This window comes from Sus scrofa, chromosome 8, assembly GCF_000003025.6.
Source record: "Sus scrofa isolate TJ Tabasco breed Duroc chromosome 8, Sscrofa11.1, whole genome shotgun sequence".
NCBI lineage: Eukaryota > Metazoa > Chordata > Mammalia > Artiodactyla > Suidae > Sus > Sus scrofa.
The window spans coordinates 56289164-56306199 of NC_010450.4; the positions used below are offsets into that span (position 1 = coordinate 56289164).

General features: G+C 49.4%; 1 protein-coding gene across 1 annotated transcript in view; it reads right to left on the bottom strand.

Moving 5' to 3' along the window:
- Positions 1-17036, bottom strand: part of IGFBP7 (insulin like growth factor binding protein 7) — a 74734-nt gene that overhangs the window by 6075 nt on the left and 51623 nt on the right. Inside the window, 1 exon segment of the mRNA NM_001163801.1 lies at positions 1767-1876. Within this exon segment, the coding sequence (NP_001157273.1) occupies positions 1767-1876 (110 nt within the window).

The following is a 17036-nucleotide window of genomic DNA, read 5'->3' on the forward strand; positions in this document are numbered from 1 at the left end:
GGTAGGTTTTTGCTCATTTCTGGCAAGTCTGTAGAAACAATTTTTTCCTGTTTTGCCCCACTCTCACTCCTCTCTTCCTCCCCACAAACCTCCTCCATGGACAAGCCCTCATCCGCCCCGTGGGATGCCAGAGCTGAAAGGCAGGGTTTCCCAGGACAGCTTCATCCCTGCCATGTGCGTGTTCATCCAGACCAGGAACCGCAGAGCTTCCTCTCTGCCAGGCTCTGTCATGGATGTCACATGCCCCAGGACACTTGGGTCACACTTGCCTTTTGTGTACTCCCTGGAGAGCCCTGGTGTTAGCATTCTCCCTCTGCCTCTCCACCCCTGGAACAGACTAGCAGCCTGCAAGGAAGTGCCAAGGAATGTCAGCAGCTCTCGCCGAAGGCCCAAAGGAACATGTCTGCCGACTGCGTGCCCATCTTTACTGCTCCTGCCCTGCCTCCCCTTTAGAAAACAGTTAATTGAGCTAAAATGTCATCCCTCCCTTTAGATCCCTTTCAGCTGTAAGAGACAGGTGTCACAGGTGGTGTCACCCTGACCCCGCTCCCACCAGGTGGTTAGCCCTGGGGGTGCCACACCCCTTTGGCCACCTGGGGGTTGGGGCAGAGGCTGGCAGGTGACCCACGCTGGGTCAGCTCCTCCAGTGGGAGTCTGACAAAGCAGCTGGGAGAGGGGACATTATTATAATAATGTGACCTTGAAGCTGCCAGTGACAGTATCACCTGCAGCATGGAGAACTCATGCTGAAGCAGAAGGACAAGACAAGAGCCCACATTGCTAGCAAAGAGCTGGCTGCCTGGACCCAGCCGCCCCCTGTTTTCTGTCCAGACTGGTGTCAAGTGAGTTTCTACGACTTGCAACGAAGGTGTTCAGACTGCGGGCACCAGAGCCCTTGGAATCCAGAAGTTGCTCCTCGTCAGGCAGTGCACAACCATAGCGTCAGGAGGACCAGCCGCCTGGCTGGTGGGGCCTTTCCGCAAATGAGCTTTGTGTTTTGTTAGCTGTGATGCTTCAGCAAGTCAAAACGTCTAAGGGCAGTAACACCAGGTCACCGTGGCGTGACCAGGAGGTGGGGCCTGCTTCAACAAGAGGTCCCCTGCCCTCCTGCAGATCTGCGGAGGACACACTGTCCTTCAGATGTCAAGACAGGCACACAAGCTGACGGCCCTGAGGGGGGACATTCTCAGGCAGCAGTTGGCGCGGCCCAAGCGCTCAGCACGTGTCTGACAAGGAGCCAGGAGCCTTGGCTGCCTGAGGGACGCAGCTGATCTAGGAACAGGCCACATATGTCACCCGGGCAGAGTTGGCCCGGAGACTGCCTTGCACTTGAGGGCCCCTCCACCAGGGGACAGTGCATAATGACTGGAGGCATTTTTAACAGTCACAGGGACACGCACGTGTGTAGGCAGATGCCAGGGCTGCTGCCGAACAACATTCAGGGCCCAGGCAGCCTCACAGCAGAGCAGCCTCTGGCTCAGGATGTCAGTGGTGCTGACGGACGCTGAGAGGTCCTGGCTTAGAGAGAACTCAGCCACCCTGGCCAGGGGCTCACAGCCTAACTACTGTGTTGTACAGACACACGCACACACACTCACTGCCACAGTATCCCAGCTCCCAAGGCTCCCTGCTCAGCAGGGAGGACCATCCTGCAGGTCATAAAGTCCTGACTTGAAGGAGCAGCAGGCACGAACGGGCCTGGATGGGGCTGGTCCTGACTGTCCTGAGCAGAGTATGAAAAGCCCGTCAGTCTAGATGCCACTGACCTTGTTCCAGATGAGGGCAGGGGTTGGGATTCCGATGACCTCGCAGCTCAGGTACACCTGGGCACCAGTGACATTCCAGATGTCCTTAGGGGGTGTCACGATGGAAGGACCTAGGGCACAAAACCAAACCATCTTTTTAAATAGTCTTAGCAACAGCAGCTAATGATCCGGAAGTATCTCTGGGAAAGAAACCCTTGAGCCTACATAAGAGGCAGTCTCATCTGGGATTATCTGAAGCAAAGCTCCAAGACCAGACTGGCTTCCTTGCAGCAGCAGGACCATAAGTTCTACTTTGGTACATGCATCTCCACGAATGGGCCAAAAAAAATCAGGAAAAAACATTTATTACTTACAAATTTTTTTCCACCTACATATCATGTGGTAAATTAAAAAATGTGTTTTATTTACCAGCTGTGTTACTCATCTGGGACTTGCAATTAACATAGTGGAATTTTACTTCCAAAATACATAATGCTTTTCTTTTTGTTTACCAGTATATCTATCTTTTGAGGGAGAGGGGCAACAAAAACCACTCCTTGGGTAATGAAAGAAACACATCTCAGAAGACGTTTGCAATGGATACAAAAATAAGACCCATATATATGTTGTCTCCAAGAGACCCACTTCACTTCTAGGGACACACACAAATTGAAAGTGAGAGGATGGAAGAAAATATTCCATGCAAACGGGAATCAGAAGAAAGCTGGAGTAGCAATACTCATAACAGACAAAATAGACTTTAAAATGAAGAATATTTTGGAGTTCCCGTCGTGGCTCAGTGGTTAACGAATCTGACTAGGAACCTTGAGGTTGCGGGTTGGATCCCTGGCCTTGCTCAGTGGGTTAAGGATCCGGCGTTGCTGTGGTGTAGGTTGCAGATGTGGCTTGGATCCTGCATTGCTGTGGCTCTGGACCCCTAGCCTGGGAACCTCTGTATGCCGCAGGAGCGGCCCTAGAAATGGCAAAAAGACAAGAAAAAAAAAATGAAGACCATTTTAAGGGACAAGGAAGGTCACTACATAATGATCAAAGGATCAATCCAAGAAGAAGATATAACAATTCTAAATATGCACCCAACCTAGGTTCACCACAATATATAAGGCAACTGCTAACAACCTTAAAAGGAGAAATCAACAATAACACAATAATAGTAGGGGACTTTAACAGCCCACTTACAGTAATGGGCAGATCATCCAGACAGAAAATCAATAAAGAAACACAGGCCCTGAATGAAGCATTAAACCAGATGGACTTAATAGATATTTATAGGACACTGCATTCAAAAGCAACAGAATGCACAATCTTCTCAAGTGCACATGGAACATTCTCTAAGATTGATCACACCCTGGGCTACAAATCCAACCTCGGTAACTTTAAGAAAATTGAAATCATATCAAGTATCTTTTCTAATCACAACACTATATGACTGGAAATCAACAACAAGAAAAAAACTGCAAAAAACACAAACACGTGGAGACTCAACAACATGCTACTAAACAAGCAATGGATCACTGAAGAAATCAAAGGGAAAATTAAAAAATACCTGGAAGCAAATGACAACAAAGATATGACACTCCAAAACCTATGGGATGCAGCAAAAGCCGTTCTAAGAGGAAATTTATAGCAATACAAGCCACCTCAGGAAACAAGAAAGAGCTCAAATAAACAGGCCAACTTTACATTTAAAGCAGCTTGAGAGAGAAGAACAGATAAGACCTAAAGTTAGCAGAAGGAAAGAAATCATAAAGATCAGAGCAGAAATCAATGAAATAGAAATGAAGAAAACCCTAGAATAGATCAATGAAACGAAAAGCTGGTTCTTTGAAAAGATCAACAAAATTGATAAACCAGACTTATCAAGAAAAAGAGAGGACTCAATAAAATTAGAAGTGAAAAAGGGGAAGTAACAACAGACATCACAGAAATACAAAGGATCATAAAAGACTACTGTATGTAACTATACACCAATAAAATGGAAAACCTAGAATAAATGGACAAATTCTTAGAAAAGTAAAATCTTGGAGTTCCTGTCGTGGTGCAGTGGTTAATGAATCTGACTGGGGTTCAATCCCTGGCCTTGCTCAGTGGGTTAAGGATCCGGCATTGCTGTGAGCTGTGGTGTAGGCTGCAGACACGGCTCAGATCCCGTGTTGCTGTGGCTCTGGCATAGGCCGGTGGCTACAGCTCCAATTCGACCCCTAGCCTGGGAACCTCCATATGCCGCAAGAGTGGCCCTAGAAATGGCAAAAAGACCCCCCCCCCAAAAAAAAAGAAATAAAGAAAAGAAAACCAAAATCTTCCAAGACTAAACCAAGACAAAATAGAAAAGATTAATGGACAGATCCCAAGCACTGAAATTGAAACTGTGATTAAAAAACTTCCAACAAACAGAAGTCCAGGACCAGATGGCTTCACAGGCAAATTCTATCAAACATCTAGAGAAGAGCTAACACCTATCCTTCTGAAAATATTCCAAAAAATTGCAGGGGAAGGGATACTCCCAAACTCATTCCATGAGGGCACCATTACCCTGATACCAAAACCAGACAAAGATACCACAAAAAAAGAAAATTACAGGCCAATTTCACTGATAAACATCAATGCAAAAATCCTCAACAAAATACTAGCAAAGCAAATCCACAATACATTAAAAGGATTGTACATCATGATCGTGGGATTGATCCCAGGGATGCAAGGATTCTTCAATATCCACAAATCCATCAGTGTGACACACCACATTAACAAACTGAAGAATAAAAACCATTATGATCCTCTCAATAGATGCGGAAAAAGCCTTTGACAAAATCCAACACCCATTTCTGATAAAAACCCTTCAGAAAGTGGGCATAGAGGAAACCTACCTCAACATAATAAAGGCCATATATGACAAACCCACAGCAAACATCATTCTCAATGGTGAAAAGCTGAAAGAATTCCCGCTGAGATCAGGAACAAGACAAGGATGTCCACTCTCACCACTACTCTTCAACATAGTTCTGGAAGTCCTAGCCACAGCAATCAGAGAAGTAAAAGAAATAAAAGGAATCCAAATTGGAAAGGAAGAAGTAAAGCTATCACTATTTGCAGATGACATGATACTATACCTAGAGAATCCTAAAGACTCTACCAGAAAACCGTTAGAGCTCATCCATGAATTTGGCAAAGTCGCAGGATACAAAATCAATACACAGAAATCGATGATATTGCTATACACTAACAATGAAAGATCAGAAAGAGAAATTAGGGAAGCAATCCCATTTATCATCGCATCCAAAAGAATAAAATACCTAGGAGTAAACCTACCTAAAGGGACAAAAGACCTGTACTCTGAAAACTACAAGCCACTGATGAAAGAAATCAAAGATGACACAAACAGATGGAAAGATATACCAGGCTCATGGATTGGAAGAGTTAATGTTATCAAAATGACTATACTACCCAAGGCAATCTACAGAGTCAATGCAATCCCTATCAAATTACCAAGGACATTTTTCACAGAACTCGAATAAAGTATTTTAAAGTTTGGAAGCACAAAAGCCCCAGAATGGCCAAAGACATCCTGAAAAAGAAAAATGGAGCTGTAGGAATCAGGCTCCTGGACTTCAGACCATACTACAAAGCAACAATCATCAAAACCATATGGTACTGGCACAAAGACAGACATACAGATTAATGGAACAGGATAGAAAGCCCAGAATTAAACCCACGCACCTACTGCCAAGTTATCTATGACAAAGGAGGCAAGAATATACAATGGAGAAAAAGCAGCCTGTTCAATAAGTGCTGCTGGGAAAACTGAACAGCCACATGTCAAAGAATGAAATTAGAACACTCCCTGACACCACACAAAAAATAAACTCAAAATGGATTAACCTAGATGTAAGACCAGACACTATAAAACTCTTAGAGGAAAACATAGGCCAAACATTCTCTGACATAAACGACAGCAATATCTTCTCAGATCCACCTCTTAGAATAATGACAGTAAAAATAAAAATAAACAAATGGGACCTAATCAAACTGAAAAGTTTCTGCACAGCAAAGGAAACCTAAACAAAACAAAAGGACAACCTAAAGAATGGGCGAAAATCTTTGCAAATGAATCGACTGACAAGGGATGAATCTCCAAAATTTATAAACACTTCCTACTGCTCAATACCAAAAAAACACAACCCCATCCAAAAATAGTAGATCTAAGCAGATGATTCTCCAAAGAAGACATACAGATGGCCAAAAAACACATGAAAAGATGTTCAATATCACTCATTATTAGAGAAATGCAAATCAAAACCACTATGAGGTGCCACGTTACACCAGCCAGAATGGGCACCATCAAAAAGTCTACACAGAGTAAGTGCTGGAGAGGATGTGGAGAAAAAGTAACCCTATTACACTGTTGGTGGGATTGTAAATTGGTGCAACCACTGTGGAAACAGTATGGAGATGCCTCAGAAATCTAGAAATAGAACTCCCATTTGATCCAGCAATCCCACTCCTGGGCATCTATCCAGAGAAAACCATGGTTCGAAAAGACATATGTACTCCAGTGTTCACTGGGGCACTATTTTCAGTAGCCAAAACATGGAAACAACCTAAATGTCCATTGACAGAGGAGTGGATCAAGAAGATGTGGTACATATACACAATAGAATATTACTCAGCCTTTAAAAGGAATGAAATACCGGCATTTTTAGCAACATGGATGGATCTAGAAATTATCATGCTAAGTGAAGTCATTCAGACGGTGAGACACGAACATCAAATGCTTTCACTGACATGTGGAATCTGAAAAAAGGACAGATGAACTTCTTTGAAGAACAGATACTGACTCACAGACTTTGAAAAACTTATGGTTTCCAAAGGAGACAGTTCTGGGGGTTGGTGTTTGGGATGGAAATGTTATAAAATTGGGTTGTGATGATCACTGTTCAACCATAAATGTAATAAACTCATTGAGCAATAAAAAACAAAAAAAACCCAACAACAAAAAAAGATGTTTGCAAATATGCTGACCACCCAGAAGAGGGCAGTCCCCACCTCCAGAAGCTTAGGATTTGAGGAGTCCCTGGTGGTGATGGCTGGGGTGCTGACACTCATCCAGAAGAAACCGTGCATCCCAGGCCACTGAAAGGAGGCACCTCTGAACAGAAGTGGGTGATGTCAGGGAGGAAGGTGAGGGGTCCTTCCCACTCAGGCAGGGAGCACAGTGACCAGGCCCCAAGGCCAGGCCTCTCTACTGGGTTCTCAGCATTGGCGCCCCCAGCGGAACCACTGTGTTTTGGCACTTCCTGAACACAGTGACCAGGTCTGGGACCGCTGGGGTCTGGGACTACCTGGGGGAACCCAGAGGGACACCTCCACCTGCCCCATGCCTTCTGAACACATCCCAGTAGGAAGGGGTCCTACGGGGTCCCTTCCACAGACCCAGCACAACGGTGCGCAGCCTTTTGTTACAGAAGAGGCGCCCGGATTTGGTGCGCTCTGGCTCCTGAGCTGAATCAGGCCTGTCACCTGTGTTTGCATGGCTTGGGAGTGGTATTTGCATTTTAGCCTGGTTGAAAAAAATGAAATGAAGGACTATTTCATGATGTGAAAAAGATCGGAGACCCCGATTTCAGTGCCCATAAAACAAAGTCCTACTGGAACACAGCCCCGCCCAGAGGGAAGAAGCTGCGCTAAGCCTTCCTGGCCTGAAACGATTGCTCTTTGGCTCTAGGAAGATACACCCTCAACCGGGGTGACTGACACCTCAATAAGACACCGGGGGATGTCTCCAGATTTTAACCCTTTATGCCCTACTTGGAGCGGATGCAATTCAATCTGTTGGGTGGCTTTTGGGTCCAGCTCTGAGGCGCAACACCACTGGAGCCCAGAGACACCGAGCCCCTCACAGCTCCTTCCCGCCAGCATCTGTAGGAGGGCCACGCACTTCCACGTCTACAAATTCCTAGTCTCTGGTTTCAGGCACCGGGGACTTGGGAGTCCACCAGAGAGCCAAGCAGAGTGCAGGCACCACTCCCAGGACCAAGCCTGGCCGGCTCGAAGCTCAAGGCTGTTTCTTGGAAGAATGAGTTAATTATTCCCTGTGCTTTTCAGCTCTCTGGCACCTTAGGCCTTGCAGCCGATAAAAATATCTAACTGCAGGCTCGTCCTGCATCAGTGTCCTGGGAAAGTGACACCCTCCCCTTGGGGCCTGGAAAGTTTCTGGCACCATCAGCATTCAAGGGACATGAGTCCCCCTTTGCAACAAGCTATTTCCAGCCCACAATTAATTTCTTGAAACAGAAAGGAAATGACAACAGCCTCTAAGATTTTTCCCACTCATCTAAAGTACTGGAAGCTGATTTTCAAAAAATCCCTCGGGGTAGTTTTATTTTTTCCCTTTGTAAGAATGTGCAACACAAAGTTTTGAAAGCTCTAAATATATTCCTTCCCTATCAGTCCTCGTCTGGAAGGAAAATGGGGCTCAGCGTCTCCATGGCAAATGTGCCCATGGGGAGCACAGTGGTGCTGTGTGCGCACGTGTGTGTGCATGTGTCTGCGTGTGGGTGTATGTGTGCGCATATCTATGTGCGTGTGTGCACATGTGCACACGTGTGTGTACATGTCTGTGCGTGTGGTGGGGGGCCCAGGCCTGCCGCCCACACCTCCTGGTCTGGCCCCACCCACGCCAGGTGCCAAGGGCAGGGCAGGGCCTCGTGCCTACAGAGCAGGTCCTGGCTCAACAATGAGACCCCAGGGAACCCTGGCCCTGTCCCCACACACAGGGGGACATGCTGGCTGAGGGCAGTCTGGAAGCTCAGGCCCTCAGGGGTGTTCTGAGCAGAAGACACCTGAGCTGGAGACCCAAGGGGCTGGGGACAAAGCTGCTTTGCCTGGATCAAAACCACACGAGGAAGGCGAGAGATTCTGCCCTGTGAGCCCAGTGCCTTGGCCTGGCCACAACCCCTCACTTCAGCTCACAGCCGGCCCTAAAGGAGGGCAGGGTCACTGTCATCGTGGGGCACATGGAAGAGCTCCAGCCTGATTTGGGGTCACACGTCTTGAAGACGTGCTATGGATTCTTCCATTGGCTTGATTTTTGTCTTTTTAGGGTCACACCCGCAGATCGGGGTTGATTGGGAGCTGTAACCACCAGCCTACACCACAGCCACAGCAACGCAGGATCCTTACCCCACTGAGCAAGGCCAGGGATCGAACCTTTGTCCTCACAGAATCTAGTCAGGTTCGTCATCACTGAGTCACAAAAGGAACTCCAATTGGCCTAATTTTAAAACTAAGATATCCTTAGTTTTAATACAGTCCAATTTATGACATTTTTCTTTTATGATTAGTGCTCTCTGTGCGCTGTTTTCTTTGCCTAGTCCAAGACCATTAAGATCACCTGCTTTTTTTTTTAAACAAGCTTTATCTTTTTACCCTTCACATTTCGGGTCATGGTCCCTCTTGAACTAATTTTTGTGCTGCTGTGAAGCAGAGGTCAAAGTTCATCGCCCTTCCCTCTTGAACTAATTTTTGTGCTGCTGTGAAGCAGAGGTCAAAGTTCATCGCCCTGCCAGTGGCTTTGGCATCATTTGTTGAAAACGCCATCCTTTTCCTACTGAATGTGGCGCCTTTGTGGTCAATCCACTGACCATGTCTGTTGGTCTTTTTCTGGATTCTCTATTCTGCTCCACTGCCCTACGCATCTCTCCCTTACCAACAACCACGGTAAGACCTAGGACTGACTGTATTACACTGGGAGTTCCTGTCGTGCCACAGTGGAAATGAATCCAACTAGTAACCATGAGGTTGCGGGTTCGATCCCTGGCCTTGCTCAGTGCGTTAAGGATCTGGCATTGCCGTGAGCTGTGGTGTAGGTCGCAGATACAGCTTGGATCTGGTATGGCTGTGGTTCTGGCATAGACCTGTAGCTACAACTCCAATTGTACCTCTAGCCTGGGAAACCTCCATATGCCATGGGTGTGGCCCTAAAAAGACAAAAACAAAACAAAACAAAACAAAACAAAAAAAACCCAAAACTGTATTAAACTGGAACCAACTCATGGAGGGCAGATCCATCCAGTCATCTCCCCCCAGTCCTCTCCTCACTCCAAGCAGCAGACCATTTCAGGCAGAGCCAATGTTCTTTAGAAACATCTGAACCCACCCAGGAACACTTTGCTTCCTTTTACTTATTTATTTTTTATCTGGGGGCCACACTGGTGGCACGCCGAAGTTCCCAGGCCAGGGATTAAATCCAGTCTGCAGGTGCAGGCTGTGGCAGAGAGGGACCTTAACCTGCAGGTAAACCATGAATGAGTAACCCCAGGGCACGACTGGGACCAACCATCTCTGAGTTCTCCTCTCTCTCCCAGCTCTTAGAATACACATAAAACCCTAGGTGAATGGTATTTGGACCATTCTGAGAAGTACATGATTTTGTCAAGCCTGCAAACAGGCTATCCTGGAGTTTTCCAAGCTCCCCAAGCACACAGCCGTACAGCTCACTGGGTCTTGCTGGGTGGATGGGCGGGACATCAGGACGTGTTTGCAGCACATAAAGGAAACCCTGGGCGATTTCAAACCTCCGGAACAAATGCTGACACACAGAGAGCAAGTGGACAGGTCACACATGGAAGTGGAGGGACGGTGAAAAGACGTATGGCCAACACAGTGACAGATCCAACAACAACCTCCCCACGTGCTCCACTGACAGGCAAGTTCACTGCCAAAAGCCACATCAAACTGCTAGTTCAGCACACAACTCAATTCCTGACCGCTCTGACCCACCTCAGGAGAGTGCCCCAAAACGATGCTTTTCCCCCTAGCCAAGCTTGTCGAAGCCCCCAGGCCAGGGATCCAACCCACAGCACAGCAGTAGCCAGAGCCACAGCAGTGACAATGCCTGATCCTTAACCCACTGAGCCACCAGAACACTCTACAACAAAATGATTCTTTAACAGATAACTTCTAACTCTGTCCATGTTCCCTTTTTCCCAAGACCAAAGCAGATTCAGAATTATTTCTGTTTTTAAGGATAAAGGAACTTTTGGTTCATTCTGTGCTTATTTGGGGGCAGAAAGCTCAAAAACAGTCCTTGAGGCCAAGCCAAGGGTAACAACACGGCCACTAAATCATGCTCAGTGTTTGGATTCCATCTGAAACAAGTCACAGAATATTTAAATGTACAGGGACAAACAGCAGGATAAGTTCAATTATTTATGTATCCCTGCCATTGTTCCATTAAGGACTCCAGGCGCTCCAACCTCTGTCTAGCAGACTTCCTGTGCAGAGTGAGCGCCCTCTGCCCCCACCCCACCCCGGGGACAAGTCCAGGCCACAACTGAGCGTCACAGTGCTGTCTGGAGGCTGACAGCAGGAGGCAGGAGCAGAAGCGGCTACTCCAGGACTCTCCCCACCTCCAGCCCACCCTACCTCTCTGTCTCAGATGACTGTCCCCAAACCAGGTGAATCTACTATCTTTCTCAGCTCTCATGACCTGGTCAGTCCTCACTCATTTGCTCTTCCTCAGCTTCCTGAATTCACGGCCTTGCTCCCTTGTTTCTGTAAGTCTTGCCTAGTAACCTTAGGCAGTTTTTTCTTTTGAATCATCCCTTGAAGGGAAAGAGGAAGAAAAAGAAGAAGGAGGAGGCAGAGGACAAGGAGAAGAAAGAGAAAAAGAAAGGAAGAAAGCGCGCCAGACCCTAGATGACTGGCGGCAAGGCAAGGGGGACGGGGGTTCCGAGTTTGGAAGAAAACTAAAGTTTAGCTCAATGACTCAGTGTCACCTTCCAAGTGCCCAGAGGAGTCAGGAGTCTCCAACAGAGTCGCCACCTAAGCCCACTCCTCCCCTTCAGCCACTTTTAATTAAGTTCTAGACAAATGACCCACAGAGAACAGATGACTTCAGCAATATTCCATTATAAACTAGAGATAGCTATGTTCTGAGGAGTCACTGAAGATACAGCAAAGCAAGAGTCATGGATGAGTGGGTTTCAATTTGGGCTGTTTCAGTCTGATTCTGAGGAAGGGAAGGTCTTACAAAACACACAAATGTCATATGAGGAAAAGGCCTGAAAAGGGAAGAATTCTGAATCTTAATTCATTCAAGCTCATCTGACTTGACGCTGTAGCAGAGAAGACAGAGTTAAAATCTGTTATCCTATAAAAAAGCATGGGATAATGTAAAAGAAATATGTGAACAATTTCCTCCTCTCTTACAGAACACTCCTCAGATATGACCTGGGATGTCCTCACCATGTTATCACTAAAAAAATAAAAACAAAAACCCCAGAGCACTCTGGGGGAGAGACCGCTTGGCTCTGGGTCCTTGTCCACCCACATTTACAGAATAAGGAACCAGGCGGGTCTGGGAATTTTCTCTTTGGGTTGGAAGTACACGTGCCCATCACGAATGTGCCCTAGAGTGCAATTACGTGGTGCCGCTGACATCCACCAGGCTGGGAGGCTTTCCTGCCTGGTTCTGCAGCTCTCACCCCACAGATCAGCCTAAGCCCAGGGTTTCTGGAATGTGCTGGGTTCCACACTCAGACTGTAGCTCTCACTCAATGCATGTGGACACCATAGTTGAGTATAAGACTCCTCCCAGTTATAAAGGATTTGCCAACTACACTCCTCTTCCCTCAAGATGCTGGCTCCTAAAATAGTTCAGAGAGAGTATGTGCATTCATACCAAAAAAGGAGGACCTGAGAATGCAGTGACACACCACATAAGGAGATCAAGAGTTCAGACAACTTGGCCAAACCTCCACAATGGATTCCAATAACACACCGAGGGGAAAAGCCCTGAACAAAAGTACAAGACGGGCAAAGAATAGTAGGAAGGCACTACGGCCCCAAGAGGGAAGCAGATGAAACACATGGAAGCTTCCTGATATTAAAGAAGGGGAAGCAGGAACTGTGGGCTAATTAAGGGCAGAGCCATCTGCCAAGACCAAGTCACTCAGGGACACTGGGAGGTGGGGGTACAGCAGCTGACCTTATGGGAACTGAGCCCACAGTCCCACAGGAGGCCGTGGAGGGACCGTGCGGTGGAGGGTGGAAGGGGGCCCCTGGTACTGGAGGTGCGTGACTTGGGGCGTCTCGGGAGAGGACTCTGGAGGCTGTGCAGCAGGATAGGCACAGGTGGGGCCTGGGAGCCTAAGACAAGGTGGTAGGTGATGCGATGGACAGAGAGGGATGGGCAGGCCCCACAGTTTTGCAGGGAGAGCCACACTGGCACAGGAAGCTGCAGGGAGGGAGGGAGTCCAGGCCTCCGGCTATGCAGGGCTGCCAGCAGAGAAGGCACTGGCAGGAGAACGGGGAGTTGCCCTGGGCGATGAGGGGTGCTGGACCCGGGTAGAAGGGAGACGCCCGCAGACGCCTGCTGCCTGGTTTACACTATATCCCTGGGCAGGCTGGGGGGTCCTTGGTGTGGAAGGGACACAGCGCTGGCTGGCTCTCCAGGAATTCCATCAGCTCAGCTGGCTGCAGCCACCAGCCTGTCCCCCCAGCAGAGGAGAACAGAGGAGCAGACAGCTAAGACATCGCTCAGCCACCAGCCACTTACAAGCAGGGACAGTGAGTCCCCTGGAGGCTGGCCGGCCAGCCAGCACCACACAGCCCTGGTGACAGCGCACACGAGCCCTCAACTCCTGCTGACTCCTGTTACCTCTGGTTAATGAGACCCCATTCTGGCTGCATTCTGATGCTCAAAGTCTTTCCAGACAGCACTAGCCAATGTTTCCTATAGTGTCTGTGTTACACCACACATTCAGATGTCCGTGACTGTGAATCCTACAATGGCTCAAAGTTATCACCAGTTTGACCTGACCATGGAACACAGACAGCAAGTCGTGGGAGTTCTTTTTAATTCTTTTTTGGCTGCCCTGAGGCACGTGGAGTTCCTGGGCCAGGGGTCAGACCCGAGCTGCAGCTGTGACCTGTCCTGCGTTATCTGATGCTGCAGAGACACCTCGGATCCTGCTGCACCATAGTGGGAACCCCCATAGGAGCTCTCCTGTGGTGCAGCAGATTAAGGAGTCAGTCAGCGTTGTCTCTGCTGTGGCAGAGGTTCGATTCCTGTCCCCAGAACTTCCACATGTTGCGGGCATGGACAAAAAGAGACATCGAAACCCTTACTATTTGCTCCTTGCAACCCGACCTCGTACTTGATGATGTCTGATTCTTCCCCTAACCCGTAAAGGTCCAGCACGAGATGGGAGGATGTGAACAATGGGGTCTGACTTCAGGCCAAGGGTCCCCCCACAGGTGATTCTGGTCCATGGGGGCTGGGGCATTCTCAGAGGAACCCAGCATCAGCTAAAGTAAATCCACGAAGTATTTCAGACCAAGCCCAGATGTACAGGGAAGGGCTCACCCCAGGAGCCATGGTGGCTGAGCTAACCTGGGCTGCGTGGGCAGCGTTGCCCAGGGAGGTGAGCATATCATGAGCTGGAACATGCAACTGCCATCATAACCCCAGCCTGATCCATGGCCACCAAGTTCAATTAGCAGGCTACACTTTGGTTTGGTTTGAGTGTACGGAAAAACTGACTTTATTCAGGGCACCTTTAAGAAGGGAGACTCCCCAGTTACATATCTTGTTCTCACGCCAGCAGAGCCTTACAAACATTTCCCCCACGTTCCATGGGCCTGTGCTATCTGGACTAGGACTCACCTTAAACCCAAAGTGTTAAAATGTTGGGTCACTTTTTCCTATTCTGCAAGCACACAACTGGGGGGGGGGGGTGTGCGGGGGTGGGGGGAGTGTTTCCACCAGGGGCACTTATTGCACTGATTTTGGGCTTCCTGGAAATCCCCGAGTGAGCTCCTGAGACACTCCATCCTTGAGCTCCTGCTCCCCCACATGCACCCAGGGCTTGAAATTCTCAGGTGTTGGAAGTGTCCCCTGGTCTCAGCTGCGAGCTACGAGGAGAAGCTCACCCATCTGCTGAGCTTAGTCCCTTAACAGGACTTGCAGTCTGGCCAGTTCCACAGAACGGCATTGTTACTGAACCCTGGGTGTGAGGGACAGCCAAGTGGCCTTCGGCTCCAGGGGGCTGGGCTTGCTCAGCCTGTGCCTGGAACATTTCTGAAAGCTGAAGTCTGCAGCCTGAGTCCCCGGGAGGCCAGGAAAGACCTGCCATGGGGCCAACCTCTGCTACCCCGCATGCACTGGGCAGCACGGGCTCCAGGCAGCGTGCTCCCCAGGGGCTTTAGTGTCAGAGAACCAGCCAGGCCCTGCACTCCACTATCCATGGAGGAGATGAGCTGTAGGGCCCCAGGAGACCAGGCCAGGTGGACTGCTCCCAAGCCACCTGTGGAACTGCCAGTGCAGGGTCAGCCTTTCAGATGAGGTGTTGTCAAACAGAAAGTGTTCAGTCTCTGGAAGGTGATGGGGTTGGGAAGCCTTTGGCAGAGGGACGTCCACAGAAACAAGAGGCTCTAGGAGGGACAGTGTCTGGAAGGCTGCTGTGCGCCATGCGGAGTGGGGGCCCAGCACCCAGGCGGGGCTGCACCTCCAGAGTTGCCTGTGGGTCTAGTAAGGTTGGGGAGGTGGAAGTTGAAGCTGGAAATTATTCTCAACTCCCCAGGGAGAACCAGTCACTGGAATCATGGCTTCAGAGCCTGAGATGTTCCGATGGTGAGAAAGACACAGAGGTGGAAAATAAGAGAGAAGGAGAAATGAGGCTCCCGGGTGTTGCCGGGTCTGGGGCAGGGGGACCCTGGGAGGTGCTAGCACTGAGCAGGAGGTACCCAGCTGGGGTGAGCAGCAAGGGGTGGAGAAACCCACCAACAACACTTCCTGATGGCCACCATCAGGCATTGGCCCCTGGGGAGCGCGGGGAGGGTCTGACTCTCCCTCATCCGTCAGCAGGTCAGCAGCCCTGCGGTGCCAGCTCCCAGACTCAACAGTTTTCCTTCTGGGCGCTTTTCTGTTGCTCAAAAGCACAGCATCTGGTCCACGCCCCGCCTGCCTTCAGAATCCAACCAGAAATGGGGTGCCACGGTCCAGCCTGTGTCCAGTAAAGTCCCCTCGATCTGCACCCCTCGCCTCAGGGCCTCTCTGCTGAGACACGTGTGACTGGGCTTTGAGGCCCGCCGCCGGATGAGCTACGAGGGGACCCAGGGCGGGGCGGGCCCAGCTCGAGCTGGCATCCTCCCGGGTACGCCTCTGCCTCGGGCGGGCGCCGTCACTCACTCGGAGGTTATGGTCGCGTCCCTGGCAGATAGTCCAGACATTAATCAGCGGCGCAGAACGGCCCCCTGTTCTCGCTCAGGGTTCTCCCTCCTTTGTGTGCCCTCTGGCTATTTCCTGTCCTCTGGGATCTCAGGGACCGAAAGCGCTAGGCTGTTCCCCTTGGTTTAGCTCTGCTGTGTGAGCCTTCCTCCCAGCAGACGAGAGCGCTGTTGGTCCGCAGCTTGCATTTCCAGCCTGCTTAGGCTCAGGCTGGCACAGCCCCTGCTCCCACCCTGTGGCTAATCCTTGTCCGTGTCTGGTCTGCTTATTGCCTTGGCTGCTCTGTGAACACAAGGAGCGGGATGTGGGTGCAAAGGGCCGGCTGAGCTTGGAAGGGCTGGACCCTTGGAGAGGCTCAGACTCGCCAAGTAACTCTGCTCAGAAAATCGGGGAAATGGGCGTGTCCCTCCGATCTGCGGAGGAGGGGACTTCCGGGGAACCCGGGACCAGGCAGAAGGGTTTTGCTCTTTTCAGGGGTGAGGCAAGTCGAGCTCGCTCTCATCACCCTGATGGGTGTGAGCTCTGAGAAACAGGATCAGGTGAAGCAAAGCTCTTCCACCGAGTGGAGAGCAGGTCATGTGGGCCCTGGGGCAGGAGACAATCTTGCGCTCTTACTTGTACTGATCTGATCACAGAGCTTTACTGTGACACACTGATTATTTTTAGGCCCTGATTATTTTTCTATAATTAGCGGTTCTTTCCTTCTTTTTGAGTTTGTTTTCTTTGAGTTGTTTTTTTTTTTTTGGCCACACCTGAAGCACCTGGAAGTTCTTGGGTCAGGGATGAAACCTGAGTCACCTCAGTGACAAGGTCGGAGCCTTAACCCACTCACTGCACCACAAGAGAGCTCCTCCTTGAGTTAATTTCTTTTACAACACAGGAAAAAACCCAAACGAGGGGTTTTCATGGTTTCCATAGGAGACTGGGTTTAAAGGTGACACTGCTGCATCTCTATGAGGGCTGGGGGCAGCAGCCACATACAAAGTCTGCTAGGAAAGTCCCCCCACTAACACACACACACACACACACACCTGGGTGGCCCTCAG